The sequence below is a fragment of the Chiloscyllium plagiosum genome, unplaced genomic scaffold, assembly GCF_037043375.1.
Source record: "Chiloscyllium plagiosum isolate Xiang-an unplaced genomic scaffold, Cpla_swu_hap1 HiC_scaffold_14, whole genome shotgun sequence".
In the NCBI taxonomy this organism is placed as follows: Eukaryota; Metazoa; Chordata; class Chondrichthyes; order Orectolobiformes; family Hemiscylliidae; genus Chiloscyllium; species Chiloscyllium plagiosum.
The window spans coordinates 20900738-20918697 of NW_028270152.1; the positions used below are offsets into that span (position 1 = coordinate 20900738).

General features: G+C 42.1%; 1 protein-coding gene across 8 annotated transcripts in view; it reads right to left on the minus strand.

The window, feature by feature from the left end:
- celsr3 (cadherin, EGF LAG seven-pass G-type receptor 3) overlaps positions 1–16592 on the minus strand; it is a 251061-nt gene extending 234469 nt beyond the window's left edge. For all 8 annotated transcript variants that reach the window (XR_015759367.1, XM_087994121.1, XM_087994118.1 and 5 more), the window contains exon 1: positions 12262–16592. Coding sequence is in view for 7 of the 8 variants with exons in the window: in XM_087994121.1 (XP_087850247.1) it covers positions 12262–16567 (4306 nt within the window). In the remaining variant the exon portion in view is untranslated. The remainder of the gene's footprint in view (positions 1–12261) is intronic.
- Positions 16593–17960: the final 1368 nt, after the last annotated feature.

Sequence of the window (17960 nt, forward strand, 5' to 3'; positions counted from 1 at the left end):
TTTCAGTTTTTGATTTGTAATTTCACCTTTCCCATAGCCTATACAGATCCATTTTCTGGGGTTAAGTTTGGGCCTCAATCAGTGTTGCTGAAACCCAGAATTTATTTTGTTCTATAACATGGAAATGATACAGTTCTTCTCTATAACAGAAGTGTTACGCACAGAAGGGGGCCATTTGGCCTATCTTGCTTGCACTGAATCGTTAAATGAGCATCATTACCTAGTGCCAATCTCCTGCTTATTCTCCATTCCTTTGCAAATTATTTCTTTATCAAAATATGTCATCTAATGCCCTTTATTTATGATCAGAGCTTTCTCCCTATGGAATAAAATGGAGCAATTCGGATTCATTTCACATCAGCCTTAAGTAAAAGGTTATTCTGCAAGTGAATAAAATTTTAAGTATACAAAATTGCATACAAATTTCCCACAATTGGCAAAGTGAAGTAAATATATATTTACACACATTCTTTATTTTGGTAAAGAAGGCAGCTTGCTGGTAGCACTAAATGAAAGGCCTTCATCACTCAACTCATTTAAGATTAAATCACCAGGATTTTCATCTCTCTCATCACACGCTCTTGGCAAATGCTTACTTATCAATCTCCAGGCCTGACCAGTTCAATTAGTACCAATAGTGAAGAGCAAAAATACTTTTATATAAGCCAAGAAATAACCCGTCATCAACAATATTTAGGAAAACAGTAAAATGATTAACTGAAAGAGTAACTGAACATACAATTCATTCCTGGTAGCAGAGTATTATTTAATCATTTGTATTAGCACTATACAGAACAAAACATCAACAATTTATGCTGGGAAAAATAAGTTCAAGGAATTAGCAAGTTAAAGAAAACAACTCGGATTTAAGAGTAAACTAGTGAGGCATATTAATTCATTCAGAATTCAGAGGCTGAAACAAACGGGAGCTGAAATATCCATCTTCATGACTTTCAGAATATTCTTTCGAGTTTCTGTATTACTTTATTTCTTTTTAAAACAATTTTCAAATATTGCCCCGTTGACCCCACCCTCATCTACAACTCAACAGTCATCTTTCTCCATCACCAACTCACGATGTGTACCATGTATAAGGATCACTGTAGTAACTTATCAAGACTTTAGACAGCATCTTCCAAATATTAAGGACAAGAGCAGTAGATGCATGGAAATACTATCACCTGAAAGTTCTCCTCCAAGTTGCACACCATCTTGACTTGAAATTCAAGCCCTGAACTTGAAGTTCATTCCTTCATTGTGATTGGATTAAAATGCTGTTGCTCTCAGAATATTTTTTAAAAATGGATGTTAAGTCGGGAAAGGAGAGATTAAGACGAGCATCCGTAAATCAGTTAAAAAAATGGATTTTGAGGAGATTGCTTATTTAAAAAATAATAGTTAGGTAGTGGACTTTCCAGCAACAATTAGAAAGGAACAGCAAGCACAGTTAAGTTTGGACCTATAGGTATGCAGACTAGATACCTTATTTGAAATTTGATACCATGTCAAAAACGTCTGATGTCTTTATTCATACAGGTAAAGAGGGCGCTTTCACCTGGAATCATCAAGGCCAACTTAAAAAATGTTTATTGCCAATGCTGCACTGATAATAATTCAACAATAGGAAAATAAGTGACATTGGTTCAGACCCCAAAACCCAAGCAAAACCAGGACCTTGTATACATGTTCCCTATAAATTAATCATGGTTATAAGTTAACGATTAGCTCAGGAAAATGTAGTGATTTGCATTGTAGAAATTGATATGAAGAGAGAATTCAAACAGACAGAAGATTTGGAAAATTTAAACAGAAACTCCAATTGAGCTAGAGGGTCAGGCCAGGAATCATTGTCAAGACACTTAGAGGATGAGCTGGGGTTTGGGTTCGGGGTGTACTTTATTCTGACTTATATCAGCAGCATAAGCAAGGTAACAGCACACTCAATTATACTTTTACACCACTATTCAGACACTGTCACGTGTCAAGTCTCATTCAAGCTGAATAAAATGTAATCTCTGCCATCCCTGTACAATCTCTGGAGAACAAGATGGACGAACTCAGATGACAGCTCAGCTTCCAATTTGAACTGCAGGAATGCTATGCACACTGCTTCACAGAAACCTGGCTCTACCCATCCATTCCTGACTGCGCACTTCAGGCTGATGGCTTTTCTATCCATCGTATGGACCGCACAGCGTCCTCAGGTAAGATAAAGGGTGGAGGGGTTTGCTTTTTAATCAACAACATGTGGTGCACAGATATTGCAACCCTGGGCAGCCATCGCTCCCCAAACCTTGAACTCCTGACCATCAATTACTGCCCCTTCTATCTAGTACGGGAATTTACCACTGCTCTACTAATTGCTGTGTACAGACTGCCACAAGCAAAAGGTTGAGGAAGCTCTGGATGTGCTGTACACCATCACTAGCACCCTGGAGACGGAACATCCCGAAGCCCTGTTTATTGTAACTGGAGACTTCAATCTAAGGAAGGTGTTGCCCAAGCATCACTAGAACATTACCTGCCCCATCAGGGGCCCGAACATTTTAAGACCACTGCTGCACCACTGTGAAGGCTGCCTACCACTCCATCCTCTGCCCTAATTTCGGGAACTCCGACCACAATGCCATGTTTCTTCTCCCAGCTTTCAGGCAAAAGCTCAAGCAGGAGACCCCCCTCGCGGATACAGGTCCAGTGCTGGTCGAAGGAGGCAGAGGATCAACTCCAGTGCTGTCTGGAATCAGCTGTTTGGGCCACGTTCAAAGAGTCCACAGGTATCTTGGACGAGTACATCACCACCATCACAGACTTTATCAGCAAGTGTGTGGATTACTGCATACCAAGGAAGTCAATCCAGGTGTTCCCCAACAAGAAACCCTGGACGAATCAGGACACACAGAACCTGCTAAAAACCAGGCATGAGGCCTTCACATTCCGAAGACCAACTCAAATATAAGGAATCCAAGTGTGAACTTTGTAAAACCATTAAGACAGCCAAGGACCAATACCGATCCAAACTCGAGACCCAGACAGACACCCGGCGACTATGACAAGGACTGAATGACATCACAGGTTCGAAAAAGAGACAATGCAAGATAGCTGACGATGACATATCCTTCTCGGATCATCTCAATGCCTTCTATGCTCGCTTTAAGCAGAATTTCAGCGGAGAGGTAACACTTATTCGGACAAGTCCTGATGAACCTATCCCAACAGTCACTGCATCAGAGGTCAGATCAGTTTCCTTCTTGTGAATCCAAGGAAAGTGATGGGACCAGAGGCCATGCACTCAGAGCATGCGCAGATCAACTGGCAGAGGTCTTCTCGGACATCTTCATTCTCTCCCTGCAGCAGGCCACTGTCCCTGCCTGTTTCAACAAGGCCAACATCATTCCTGTGCCTAAGAAGGCTCATGCAGCATGTCTCAATGACTACCGCCCAGTGGCCCTAACCTTGGTGGTCATGAAGTGCGTTGAAAGACTGGCCGTGGCATTAATCAACTCCAGCCTCCCCACTTCTCTTGACCCATTCCAATTTGCCTATCGGAACAACAGATCCACGTCAGATGCCATAACACTTACCCTTCACTCCTCCCGAGAACATCTTGACACCAAGAGCAGCTATGTAAGAATCTTATTCATTGACTACAGTTCAGCCTTCAATACTATTATCCCCTCGAGACTGATTACTAAACTTAGTGATCTCGGACTAAGCCCCACTCTCTGCAACTGGATCCTCAGTTTCCTGACCCACAGGCCATAATCAGTGAAGATTGGGGACAATATTTCATCCTCACTAACACTCAACACTGGAGCCCCCCATGGATGCGTACTCAGCCCTCTACTGTACTCACTGTATACCCATGACTGTATCCCCAAATACCAGATTAATGCCATTTACAAGTTCGCTGATGACACCACCATAGTCAGTCAAATCTCAGATGGCGATGAAACAGTCTACAGGTGGGAGGTGGAAGACCTGGAAAAAATGGTGCACTGAGGCTCTCAATGCTAGCAAAAATCAAGGAACTCATTATTGACTTTTGGTGGGATGTTACTCATGCTCCTCTACACATTAACAGCACAGAGGTGGAACGAGTGGAGAGTGTCAAGCTCCTGGGAGTAGTCATCCACAGCAAGCTTTCCTGGACTCTTCATGTGGTTGCACTGGGTACAAAGGCCCAACAATGTCTCTTCTTCCTCAGGCTGCCGAGGAAATTTGGCATGATGACAAATATCCTTGCCAACCTTTATAGATGCGCCATCGAGCGCATTCTGTCTGGATGTATCACTACCTGATATGGCAACTGTACCATTCAAGATCAGAGACGGTTACAGAGTGTTGAATGCGGCCCGGACAATCACAAAGGCCAACCTCTCATCTACAGAATTCATCTACCTGGCCCACTGTCAAGGAAAGGCTGCCAGCATTCTCAAAGATCCATCCCACCCTGGCAAGGCTTTTCTACAACTTCTACCATCAGGGAGAAGGTACAGAAGCCTGAACACATGCACCAGACAGTTTTGCTGGTTTCTACCCTACTGTTGTTAGAATACTGAATGGACTTATAAATCTATGCTACTTAACTATGTGTGCAGCAGAGCAGGGAACCCAGGAGGCTCAGAACTCAAAATCAAACATCTGCGTTTACCTGTCCTGGTGTGAGTAAATGTTACTGATTCTCAGCTTTTGTGAGATGGAACATATTGGAGTTAGCACAAAACACTAGCACAAGATGAAGTCAAGAATATTAGGTGCTGAAAAATACTTGGCGGTTTACCACATACTGACATTGATGCAAGTCGCAACAAAACCTGTGTCTCATCATTTGCAACTTGGCTCGGAGTGAACAGATGGGGCTGAAAGATACTATGTCATGGATCAATTAGGTTACCCCAATTTTCTCCTACACAATAATTTTGCAACATTGGCCATTTGAGAAAGGCATCTAGTAAAAGTAGGCCACTTCCCAATGAAAATGACAAAACCAATGACTGTGAGAGTAATGCCAAGCACTCTCTTATACAACTGTGTCAATGAGAAAAATTGGTCTGGGTATAGGCTTTGGAGAAGTTGACTTGCCCATCCGTTGGCATGTATGTCTGATGTAAGAATTCCTAAAATGGAAAAAAAGGTAATAAGCAGGAAATAATTTATTTTAAAACCGCATGTCTAGAAATATGCATCATTCTCATGAAAGCACAGTCCTCACACAGTGAACCTTAATAATATGGTATATCATAAGAGAATGGGCAGTCTGAGAACCTGATAAAAGTGACAACAATCGGAAAATATGAACAACTGTAAATTTCCACAGTTTAAAGCTTCCCATGTAATAACTGAAATAGTTTTAATATCTTCTGACCTTTCAATTTTCTTTAATTTACATTAAGATTATATGCATGCTATATGCTAAGAGTAAAGGAGAACAAATATACATCTATCAGGCAGAACTTAGCTGTTCACAAATGCTGGCCAGTCTCTAAAGCATCATCAGGATTTTAACACTGTATACATTCTCAAACCTGCAGCAGTACATAGTCCCAGTGTTAGTGTTTTGAGATATCTTTTAGGAGTAGATCAGATCAGCCAGCTAGCAGCTGGGCTCCAGGGCCTTTACAAATGTAAATAACCCAAAAAGGAAATTCAAATGAATTCAGTGATTCCAATTAAGCAGACACCATTGTAAATGTGAAAATGTATTCTAATCGTATTAAGTTGACCAAATGGGATCAAGGCTTCACAGCCAACAAGATACTATCAATGCAATGATAGATATATAGAATCAGGACTCTAATAACCAGCACATTCAACATATTCACAAGTGAACTAATTGATAATGAGTTTCTGGAATAAATCTCCTCCCTAATCAAACAGTAATGAATCCCTGGAATAAATCATCTCCTGTCCTGAAAAATAATCTTTTAGGAATTGCTGTGAATTGCATTTATAATCTTTACCAAAAAAAAAATTAATGTTCTTAGTAATCGTATCAAAAATTTACAGCAGACATTCAAATCTCTAACTACTGCTTTAATTCAAAGTGGAAATTTTACAGGCTGTTATTCTAGTTGTCAAATATCTCAGCATGATCACACACGTGATGCTTGCCTAATCATATGTTACTGGCACAAACATTCTTTGCATCCATGTTAAATACAATGCCTAGTGGCTCTTCAATATTTCTTTTCATGTGATTCAAATCATATACAATGGTTGAAAATATTTTACATGAAGATTCATATCAGCATGTTAATTCACATACTTTGAATTCCATATTCTCTTGATCGCTTGATTACTCTGCTCATAAAAAGGGGACAACTGTATTCAATGGTAAGATTGTAGCAATTTAAAACAAACAATTCACTTTTTTTAATGATGTAAATACTATTAAACTATTATAATGTATAAATCAATTGAAAATGTACCTACTGGCAAACATTTAATCACAAACTCCTGATACAGGGATAAAAGAAATGGCTGACAAAAATTACCTTCTGTATGTGTATTTTATTCTGCTTCTTTGACTCTATGGAACTTAATGGCACTAGCAGTTATTTTAACTGCATTGTAAGGTCCTTATCTATACCTCCTGCTTGCAACTGATACCAACCTGACTGAGCAAGTTCATTGATTTAAAGGCTGACTTGCTTGGCTGCAAACCCAATTCTGCATTACATGCTCTAAAGCTCCAAGGATTTTGGGTCAAATAGTCATGGCCAGCTATGAGGCTTTGACTGTACACCTCAGAGTTTGAAACATCTCACTCAAACTCATTTCACAGGTGTGTTGGGGTGTGGGGGTACGTGTGTAGGGGTGCATGTGTGTGTTTGTTTTGGGGGGAGGAGGGAAAAAAAGAGTGAAGGAGGTGTACTTTATGCCCGACCTTCCAAAATCCATTTTACAGTCAGTTTAGAACTGATAATAGACTCCCAACTCTATTTCATTTAGAAAATTATCTTGGATAATATCTACGTAATTCTTAGCAATAAAAGCCCACAGCAAAATGTTGACATTCTTGCTGAGAATGGTCAGGGTGAAATGAAAATTGTTGAACTGCCCCAGTTAATTCTTTTGAGGCATTACCAGCAGAAGACAGAGAAACTGCTATTTTGGGTCTGACCAGGCTGCAACTGAGTAGTTAATCAGCAGAAAAAAAGCTGGAATACATTCCAGTCCAATATTCCGATCAGTTATACCTGGATATTGAATGTGAAAGGCACATAAACAAGGAGTAGAAACTCAAATCACAAGCCGTATTCAGCCATTTTTTTTCAAAATGTCGGTAAATTCTTATTTTTACAGTGAAGACCTTAAACAAACAAGTGCAAACCATAAAAAGATAGGGATGATAAATCAATGGTGCTATGTACAAGAATTCAGATTTTTGGTTAATTAGGATCTCCTCTGGGCCTGAAAAGACCTGTTCAAAAGGATGGGTTTCACCTGATGTGGAAAGGGACCAATATCCTGGTGGAGCAATTTGCTAATTTTATTATATTTTGTGGGTCTTTACAGTGGTGATGGTGGTGGTTATGTGCATTTGTGTGTCTGCCCAAAGTAGCGGTGCAAATAGAAAGGCAGGTGAGGATGGTTCAGCAAGTTAGAAAAGACAGACGAGCAATTCAGAGAACAAAGTAACTGAAGAATTCAATGCTAGGGGTCAAACAGATAAGACTGATGAACTCAGGGCATGTGAGGGAACATGGGATTGGGAACATCATAAGTATTACAGAAACATGGCTGAGGGAAGGCAGCTCAATACTCCAAGTTTTAGATGCTATAGGAAAGATAGAAAGGGAGGCAAGAGATGAGGAGGAGTGGCATTTTTGATTTTAGGAAAACAATCCTATTGTATATACAGTGGATACTTCTGATGGATCATCCAGTGAAGGTACATGGGTAGAAATTAGAAATAAGAAAGGATGATCACCTTGATGGGACAGTACTATAGGCCCCCAATAATCAGTGGGAAATTGAGGAGCAAATATATTAAGAGATGGCAGATATATGTTAGAATAATAGGGCTGTAATAATAGAGAATTTTAATTTTCCAAATATTGACTGTGACTGCCATAGTTTTAGGGCTTGGATGGTGAGGAATTTATTATATGGGTTCAAGATAATTTATCAGTATATAAATACTAAACAACGAGCAAAACTCTACCTCCTCTTGGGAAATAAGATAGGGCAAGTGACTGAGTAGAGGAACACTTCGGGACTTGTGATCATAATTCAATTGGTTTTAAAATAGTTTTGGAAAAAGAAAAGCCTTCTATAAAAAATAATTCTTAATTGGAATAAGGTAAATGTTAACAGCAGGTTTTGAGAAGATGTGTAGCTCAGGTTGAGGTTCTAGATGTGGGTTTGCTCGCTGAGCTGGTTCATTTCCAGATGTTTCTTTGGGTCGGTGATGTCATTTCCTGTGGTGATGTCATTTCCTGATCTTTTTCTCAGAGGGTGGTAGGTGCGGTCTAAGTTGATGTGTTTGTTGATAGAGTTCCGGTTGGTCCAATGACATCACCGACCCAAAGATACCCAAACATATAAATAGAAAGCAGGAATCATCAACAGTGCTTCACCCAGAGGCCAAATGAGGATGTTACCTAGTAGGGTGACGAAACATCTGGAAATGAACCTTCCAGCTCAGCGAGCAAACCTACATCCAAAATGTTAAAGGTATGAGAAAGGAACTTTCAAAGTTAACTGAAACAGATTTTTCGCAGGTAAAGGAAAAACTGACAAGTGGGAGGCTTTCAAAAGTGTAACAAGAGTTCAGAGGCATTATATTCCTGTTGGAGTGAAAGGTAGGGCTCATAAGAGTTAGGATGAATAAAGATATTGAGGTTTTAGTCAAGAATAAGAAAAAGTCATGTGTTAAATATAGACAACTGGGATCAGATGAATCTCTTGAAGAGTATAAAGGACGGAGGCGCAATTTTAAGAGGGAAATCACAAAGGCAAAAAGGGGATATGAAAGCCATGGCAGAGAAGATTAAGGATAATTGAAAGAAATTATCTAAGTACATTAGGAGCAAAACAGAAACTAGAGAGAGAATAGGGCCCCTTAAAAATCAACAAAGTCATCAATGTGTTGAACCTCAGGAGATGGGAGATATTAAATGATTATTTTGCATCAGTTTTTACTGTGGAGAAAAAAAAGGAGGCTAGAAAACTCAGGGAAATAAATATTGATGTTTTGAAAACAGCTTACATTACAGAAGTTCTATTATATCCCAGGACGTTGTGGAAAGTTAGGGAAAAATTGTCGGGCCACAAGCAAACATATTCGTATAATCTATAACCATGGGTTAGGTGCAAGAGGACTGGAGAGTGGTTAATGTTGTGCCTTTATTTACAAAAGGCTGTAAGGAGAAACCTGGGAAATATTGATCTGTGAGTCAGACATTGGTGGTGGGTAAGTAGTTGGAGGGGATTCTGAAAAATAGGATTTACTTGCATATAGATAGGCAAGGACGTATTAAGAGAAAGTGAGGACTGCAGATGCTGGAAAGTCAGTGGAAAAGGGTGGCACTGGAAAAGCACAGCAGGTCAGGCACCATTCGAGAAGCAGGAGAGTCAATGTTCCGGGCATAAGCCCTTCATCAGGAATCTTTAATCAGATTGATTAAGGATAGTCAGCATGGTTCTGAGAGAGGGAAATCATATCTCACAAACTCGATTGAGTTTTTGAGGAAGTAACCAAAAAGATTGATCGGGAGAGAGGCGGTAGATATTGTTTACATGGACTTTAGTAAACCCTTTGACAAGGTTCTGGATGGCAGACTAATTAGTAAAGTTAGATCACATGGGATTCAGGGAGAGTTGCCAATTGGATACAAAATTGGCTTGACAGTAGGAGACAGAGGGTGGTGCTGGAGGGTTGTTTTCCCGGACTGAGACAAGTGGTGTGCCACAGTGATTGGTACTGGGTCCACGTTTGTCTATTAATGTAAGTGATTTAGATCAGAATTTAGGAGATATAGCTGGTATGCTTATGGATGACACCAAAATAATGAACAGCGAAGAAGGTTATCTAAGATTACAAAGGGATCTTGATCAATTGTGTCAAAGGGCTGAGAAGTGCAGCTAGAGTTGAATTTGGATAAATGCGAGATATCACATTTAGTAAAATAAACAATTCATGCAATTAATGGTAGGGCCCCGGGTAATATTGTAGAACAGAGAGATCGAGGGGTTCAGGTACATATTCTTTTGAAATTTGCATCACATGTAGACAGGATAGTTATGAAGGTGTTTAGCATGCTTGCCTTCATTGATCAGACCTTTCAGTATAGGAGTTAGGATGTCATATTGAAGTTGTACAGGACATTGGAGAAGCTTCTTCTGGAGTACTGTGTACTGCTTTGTTACAGGAAAGATATTATTAAATTGGAGAGGCTTCAGAAAAGATTGATCAGGATTCTGCTGGGAGTGGATTTGAATTATAAAGATAGGCTAGCACTTTTTTCACTGAAGCGTACGAGGTTGAAGGGTTAGCTTATTGATATTTATAAAATCATGAGGGGCAGAAACAAGGTGAATGACAAAGGGCTTTTCCCGAGAGTGAGTGAGTTCAAAATTATGGGGCATATTTTTAAGGGTGAGAAGAAACCATTTAAAAAAGACATAAGGGGCAATATTTTTTATACAGAGAGTGGTTCATGTGTAGAATGTACTGCCAGAGATAGTGCTGGATGCAAATACAGTTAGAACACTTGAAATACATTTGGATAAGTTCATGAATGGGAAAAGCTTGAAGGGATATGCGCCAAACGCAGGCAAGTGGGACTAGTTTGGTTTGGGAATATAGTTGACACAGACTAATTGGACCAAAGCGTCTGTTTCCATGCTGTATCACTATGACTCCATGACTTGCTATCTACTGATTGCAAATTCAACTCTCAAATACAAAATAAGCACTACTACAAATCCACTCAACGTACATGAACAGTTCAGCAACTATGCTCAAGTTGTTCCAGAGAAATAGCAAAATGCTACACTTAGAAGCAAAGACATTGCATGTAGACATAGTTAACACACTAAATTCTAGATACTTCTTACAGTGTGTTGCTTGTTATTTGTTTTAAATTGTAATTCCCTGAAGAATATAGCAGAAAATATTTTCATTAATTATTCATAACTGATCATATTAATAATTAATATTGAAGTGTACAAGGTCAGATCAGCAACTGGATTAAATAAGCTTTCATTGTTATTAATATCAACCAGAACAGAACATGATAAAACAACCGACACAAAAACAAAATATTTTCGATACTGGAAATTTGTAACTAAAACAGAAAATACTGCAATTACTCAACAGGTCTGGCAGGATCTGGCAAGACAGAGAAAAACAGAGTTAATATTTCAGGTCAACAGCCTTTCATCAGAATATTACTGATGAAAGGCAAGTTACTGAAACATTACCTGCTTCTCTCTCCACTTGAGGATGCCTGACCTGTTGAGTATTTCCAGTATTTTCTGCTTTAATATTTGATAACTTTATCTAGCTAAACGTGACTAACTTTCTTAAAATAAGTTATAATCAGCTTGTTAGCAAGTAATGTACAAACCCTAATGTGGTTCTTTTACAAATTAGGAATCAGTTAGTTCTGCTATAATGCTGTAGTTCCATTCTCAAGGAACCCTGTGTGTAACAGCAGCACAATTTAAACTAATGGAGCTGGAATTGTCTTATAACCACTAGACGCTTTAAAAGTTCACACTTTAGAAACAGTGCCCCCAACTTGTGTTATAGTGAATTTGCATCAACGAAACACACGTTATACAAGAACTACCTGTACACTGTGCTGCAAGTAAACATATCAACTGCATCACATCAAAAGATACTTTTTAAAAATAATTTCCCAAAACTTGTACAATATTAGCTTATCTCAAAACGATGGTTGGCATCAAAAGGACTGAGCATGTAACTTCCAACAGCAAGTTTTAACCATGAAATGCAGATTAAGATCGCATTAGGCAAACAGATGAAGGTGAAAGATTCCCTTCCCTGAAGGGCATTTGTAAACCAGTTGAGTTTTTATTACAATCCAGCATCTTTCATAATAATTTTGTTCTGGTACGATTCAAAGCGTACTAGACTTATTAAATTCAATCTCACATGTGCTATAACAAAATTTGAACAACATTTTAGACTCCTAATCCAATATTATAATCATATTGTTCTAGACAAAGTTGCTTCACAGTCCCCTTACAAATAAGCGTCACGAAATACTTTACACTTCACAAGCTTACCTGTGACTGTCACCAACATGGAAGCCACGAGTGGACGGTTATTGTCTAGTTTTCGACTCAGCCTTAGTTCTCCACTTGTCTGGTTGAGATTCATTAAACTCAGTTCATTTCCTCGCTCAAAAGTGTAGAACAATCTATCTGAAACATCAGGATCATAGGCTGGGATCTTGCCAATGACTCCTGAAGGGAAGGTGTTTGATTTGTTGGATATATAGTTGTTAAAAATTATTTGGAAGTTCTTAAGGACAGGACTATTGTCGTTCTGGTCAATCAGACGAATATGCACAGTAGCCCGGCTCACAAGAGGTGCAGAGGTCGCTTGCACCACAATCACATATTCGGACTTTACTTCATAGTCCAGGTCTGTAAGAGCTGTGAGTTCTCCAGAAAAGATATCCATCTGGAAGATCTCAGGAATATTGCCTTCAACAATTTGGTACATTATCTGAGCATTTGACCCCTCATCTGGATCAGCTGCTGTGATTTTTCCCACCACTGAACCGACAATACTGTTTTCCTTCACAAAGACTTCAAATTCATCAGCAGGAAACACTGGTGCATTATCATTCACATCCAAGATACTGACATGAATATGAACTGGAGTCCTATGCACAGGGATCCCTCGATCTACTGCATATGCAGTGAGGTCATATATCGGAACACTCTCCCGATCAAGTCTTCGAACAGTTCGAACAATCCCTGATGTTGGCTCAATTGTGAAGTCTCCGTCTCCGTCCTCTCCATTCTGGAAGGTATACTGAACCCTTCCATTAGCATGGGCATCACGGTCAGTAGCAGATATCTGTAAGACACTGGTAAAAGGTGGGGCGTCTTCAGAGACTGAGCCCTGGTACTGAACATTTACAAATACTGGTGAATTATCATTGACATCCTTGACCATGATTTCAACATAGGTAGTATCAGATTTCTGTGGAATCCCATTGTCTTTGGCAGTGATGGCAAGTGTGTATGTCATTTGATCTTCATAGTCAAGCTCTGTCTGTAATGTTATAGCACCAGAGTCTGGATCAATTCGAAACTGAGGAATGTTATCCTCCAAATAGTAAGTAATCCTTGCATTCTCCCCAACATCATCATCTGTAGCACTGATTACCACCACAGTGCTCCCCACTGGACGATCTTCATTGACATTTACTGAATAATGTGCACTCTGAAATACTGGCCGGTGTGTATTTGCATCTGTGATATTGACATGTACATGGCACGTATCATGAAGTGTGCGATCAGAGGCTGTAATTGTTAGGACATAACGTCTCTCTTGCTTATAATCCAAAGGCAAAGCCAGTGTAATAATTCCCATGCCACCTTGGGTGCTGATACTGAAACGGTTCCTTGTATTCCCACCTGTGATCTGATATGTGACCACCCCATTCACATCTCGATCCACTGCAGTTACTGTCAGTACACTGGTACCCACTGCAGCATCTTCATTTAAGCGGATAAAGTACACTGTCTGGGTAAATTCTGGTCGATTATCATTAACATCCATCACTGTAATAGTGACACTTGCTGAAGCAGATAGAGATGGAGAACCATGATCCCAAGCTTCTACTCCAAAGGAATAATGTTCAACAGATTCCCGATCCAACTGTGCACTCACTGTGATCCAGCCTGTTCCACTGTTGATCACAAATGGTGTATCTGTGGCTGTATCAGTCAGTCTGTACTCCAGACGGGCATTTTCACCATAATCTGCATCCACAGCTTGGATATGGATTACAGAATGTCCAAGAGGTGCATTTTCAAGGACAGAAACCTGAAATGGGGTACTTACAAAGATAGGTGCATTATCATTAACATCCACCAGCTGAATACTGACCATTCCTGTATTGTTGGATAAGGGTGGTCGTCCTGCATCCTGAGCACGAACACGCAAGGCATATTCACGTTCCACCTCAAAATCTAAAGGTGTTACCACCTCAATGGCACCAGTAAGACTATCAATGGAGAACTGCCCCCTGCTGTTTCCACTAATTATATTGTAATGAACCAAAGCATTATTGTCTTTGTCTAAATCTGTGGCAGTAACTTGCAAAATCTGTGTGTGTGGCCTGATGTCTTCCCTCACCTGGACAATGTAACGTTTCTCGCTAAACTGTGGGATGTTGTCATTTTCATCCAGGACAGTAATGTAAACTTTAACTGTGGCACTTTTAGGACCAGGGTCTTTACCTTGGTCATTGGCTTCTACAATAAGGGAATATTTCTCCATAGTTTCTCTATCCACTGATCCACGAGTTGTAATTAAACCTGACCTGGCGTCAATTTCAAAAACAGCATGTGCAGCTTGCTGATTCATAAAGCGATACCTGATATTGGCATTGGAAGGAGAGTCTATATCTGTGGCTCGGAGCTGCAAGATAGGATAACCTTCCTCTACGTTCTCTCGAATGGTTTCCCTGTACTCGGTTTGTTCGAACACTGGGTTGTGGTCATTTGTATCCCTCACTGTTATAGAGATCATGGTGGTGGCAGAGAGGCGCGGGATACCGTGATCGACAGCTGTGATTCGGAAATAGTGCAGGTCCATGCTCTCCCTATCCAGGACTTTGCTGGTTGACAGCAACCCTCTTTCAGCATCAATCGTAAAATAATCCATGGATCTGCTGTCCATCAATGAAGCCATAGAGTAATACAGCCTCCCAGCCTCTCCAGAATCTGGGTCCACTGCCGTAATGGAGATTACACGGGTCCCTGGAGGCTGGTTCTCTGCCACCTGAACCTGGTAATTATATTGTGGAAAATGAGGGCGACGATTGACCGATCTACTAGTTCTCGTTAATGGTACTGGAAAGACGGCTCTCTTTCCCCGCCTGCCAAATTGGGGATTAAATGTTTCAAATTGCATAGCTTTGCTGGAGTTTAATTGGAAGAGTATAAGCAAATAGCTTTTAGAATGATTCCTTGGCCTAAGTCCAAAGAGCAGACTTTTCAAACAACCTTTGGTGGCTTTAAAGAATTGCAGACTGTGAAAGACTTCACAGCTGAGAGGACGGGAAAGGTTTGTCGCGGGTGCCCCTAAGCTCTTTGTTCTGTTCTCCGGGTTGCAGAGCCTTTGAACAGAAGATGGTTCCCTTACCGTACCGGGAGCTGTCCACGCCACGGATGGTGCTGAAACCTCGTCATTCAAACAATGTGATCCCCACGTCGAGCACATATTTGCAAAAACAACTAAGCACGATTTTGGACACAGATTGCAATTGCGTGGGCTTATCAAACGCCAAAAATATCCACTTGTACACTTAACTCTGTTTTCACTTAAATTCGATACAGGCCAGTCTGTCCTGTTTTCAAGTGAAGCGTATTTCATGCATCGACTTAGGCACGGGTTAATATAGTGACTCCTGTGTTGGTGTAGGTGACGGGTAAAAGTGTGGTTCACGCTGTTTGCCTGCTGTGCGCAACGGTTGTACAATGTTACCTCGGGGTTTAAAAGAAAGCACTCAAAGAGGCGACACATAACACTACTTAGAAGGGGGCCTGGACAATGTTTCAAACACGCTTCTCGTCCCACATTCCTTCCTTGGTCTTTCAGGTACCCGCAACCTCGCTTAAAATCCCGGGTATTGAAGGCAACCTCAGCACAGTCCCGGGGCAGATCCCACGAGAGTCTCCCGTTCGTTGCAGGCCGGGCGTTTGACTTGCTTGAACGCTGACTCCAAAACGGCCTCCTGGAGCTATTGTCCCGGCCCGGACACGGCGAGTGGGTAAAGAGAGGCCGGTAGACTAGCAAGCTGGCTTCACGTCCCCCCTGCTTCCTCTCGGAGGGGAGGCTCTCCGCGCAAGACAATAAGACGGAGTGAGTCCGGTAGAAACCCCGGCGGCGGCGCCGGCGGCTGTGCAGCAGTTTCCGCGCTGGGGTCGTTCTGAAGCCCCGATGCTCCCGCTTCCGACAGGCTTCACTGACACACCGCCCGGTTCCGTCCTTGCCCCGATGCCACTGTGCCGCGTCCGGGGAGTTTCTCTTTCTCTCGGTCTTGCCACTGCCATCCCTCCCGGTGTGCCGGGGGCAGCCCGCCGGGTAGCAGGAGGCTCGACCCGGAGCGGCTGCCCAGCTGCCGGGGCCACTCGCCTGCTCCGGCCACGGCGCCCGGCCCCCGGCCCGGTTCTGCCAGCGGCCCGGGGGCGGCGGCAGCGGCAGCAGCAGGAGGGGGAGAGGGGGAGGCCGGCGGGACTCCAGCAGCAGCGGCGGCCCCGGCTCCTCCTGCGCCGGGTTTTCCGCCCTCAACGCGAACAAAGAGCCGAGCAGGATGAGGGAGAGGCGTCTCACCGGCAGCGCCGCCATCGAGTCAGGGCCTTCCCTTCGCCGTCTCCGCTCCTCGGCGGCCCCCGCAGCTTCAGCCGCCCCGGGGCCCGACAACCGCCCTCCCCGAGGCGCTGTTCACCATTCGCCGCTACTCCGCTCGCTCTCTCGCTCAGCGCCTTCCCCGCCCCTCTCCCTCTCTCTCAGGCTTTCCTTCCCGCTCCAAGACACATCTCCTCATCCTCACTCCGCTCGCTTTCAACATGGCACCCGACCGGCGCCCGCCAACAGTCTGTTCCACCTTCCAACGAACAACCCTCCCCCCCAACCCTTCATGGTACATCCCAACGCCTGCCTTCCCGCCTCCTTTCCACCCCTTCCCCATACGAACCCGCTGTGACCATTTGAGGTGCCTTCATCATTGATACTGGCAACATGCACTGACAGCTCCTCTGTATCTCTGAGTGAAAGAAGGCTGCCTCATAACCAGTTCTGAAGAAGCATCACTGGACTCAAAACGTTAACTGTTTTCTCTCCACAGAGGCTGCCCGACCTGCTGAGGTTCTCCAGTAATTTCTATTTTTATTTCATATTTTAATCACCACCACCCCATACCCTAAAACAGAAGAATCACTGGAGTCAAAATGTTAACTCTGCTTTCTCTCCACAGATACTGCCCTACCTGTTGAGTTTCTCCAGCAATTTCTATTTTTGTTTCATATTTTAACTTCCTGTAGGTTCAGTGCTTAGCACTGCTGCCTCACACCAAGATCCCAGGTTCGATTCCAGCCTCGGGTGACTGTCTGTGTGGAGTTTACACATTCTCCAGTATCTGTGTGGGTTTCCTCCGGGTGTTCCGGTTTCCTCCCACGGTCCAAAGATGTGCAAGTCAGGTGAATTGGCCATGCTAAATTGCCCATAGTGTCAGGTGCATTAGTCAGAGTGAAATGGGTCTAGGTGGGTTACTCTTTGGAGGGTTGGTATGGACTTGTTGGGCCAAAGGGCCTGTTTCCACACTGTAGGGAATCTAATCAGACAGAAAGAAACTAAGTTAATCTAATGACTGATTGTAACATTTTTGGTGGCAACACTTAGTTCCAGTACTTTGTATTTTCTATTCGGATTTCAGCACCTATGTTATTTTATTTTTGTTTTACTTGGAAGTTCTCAGCTTATGTTGAAATCTCCACTCCAGCTAAGCACCATCACAGAAAGCTGGAGAAACTCAGTAGGTCTGACAGCGTCAGTGGAGAGAGCAACAAAATTGACATTTTGAGTCCAGTATGTCTTCTTCAGAACTGAAAGGAGTTGTATTTTTGTTTGTTTAACAGAGATGGAGGAGGGGAAAGGGGAACATGTGGTATGGTGGCCCAATACAAAAGACAAAGAATTGTTAATTGTCATGGAATAAAAGTAAAGATGTAAAATTAAAGGT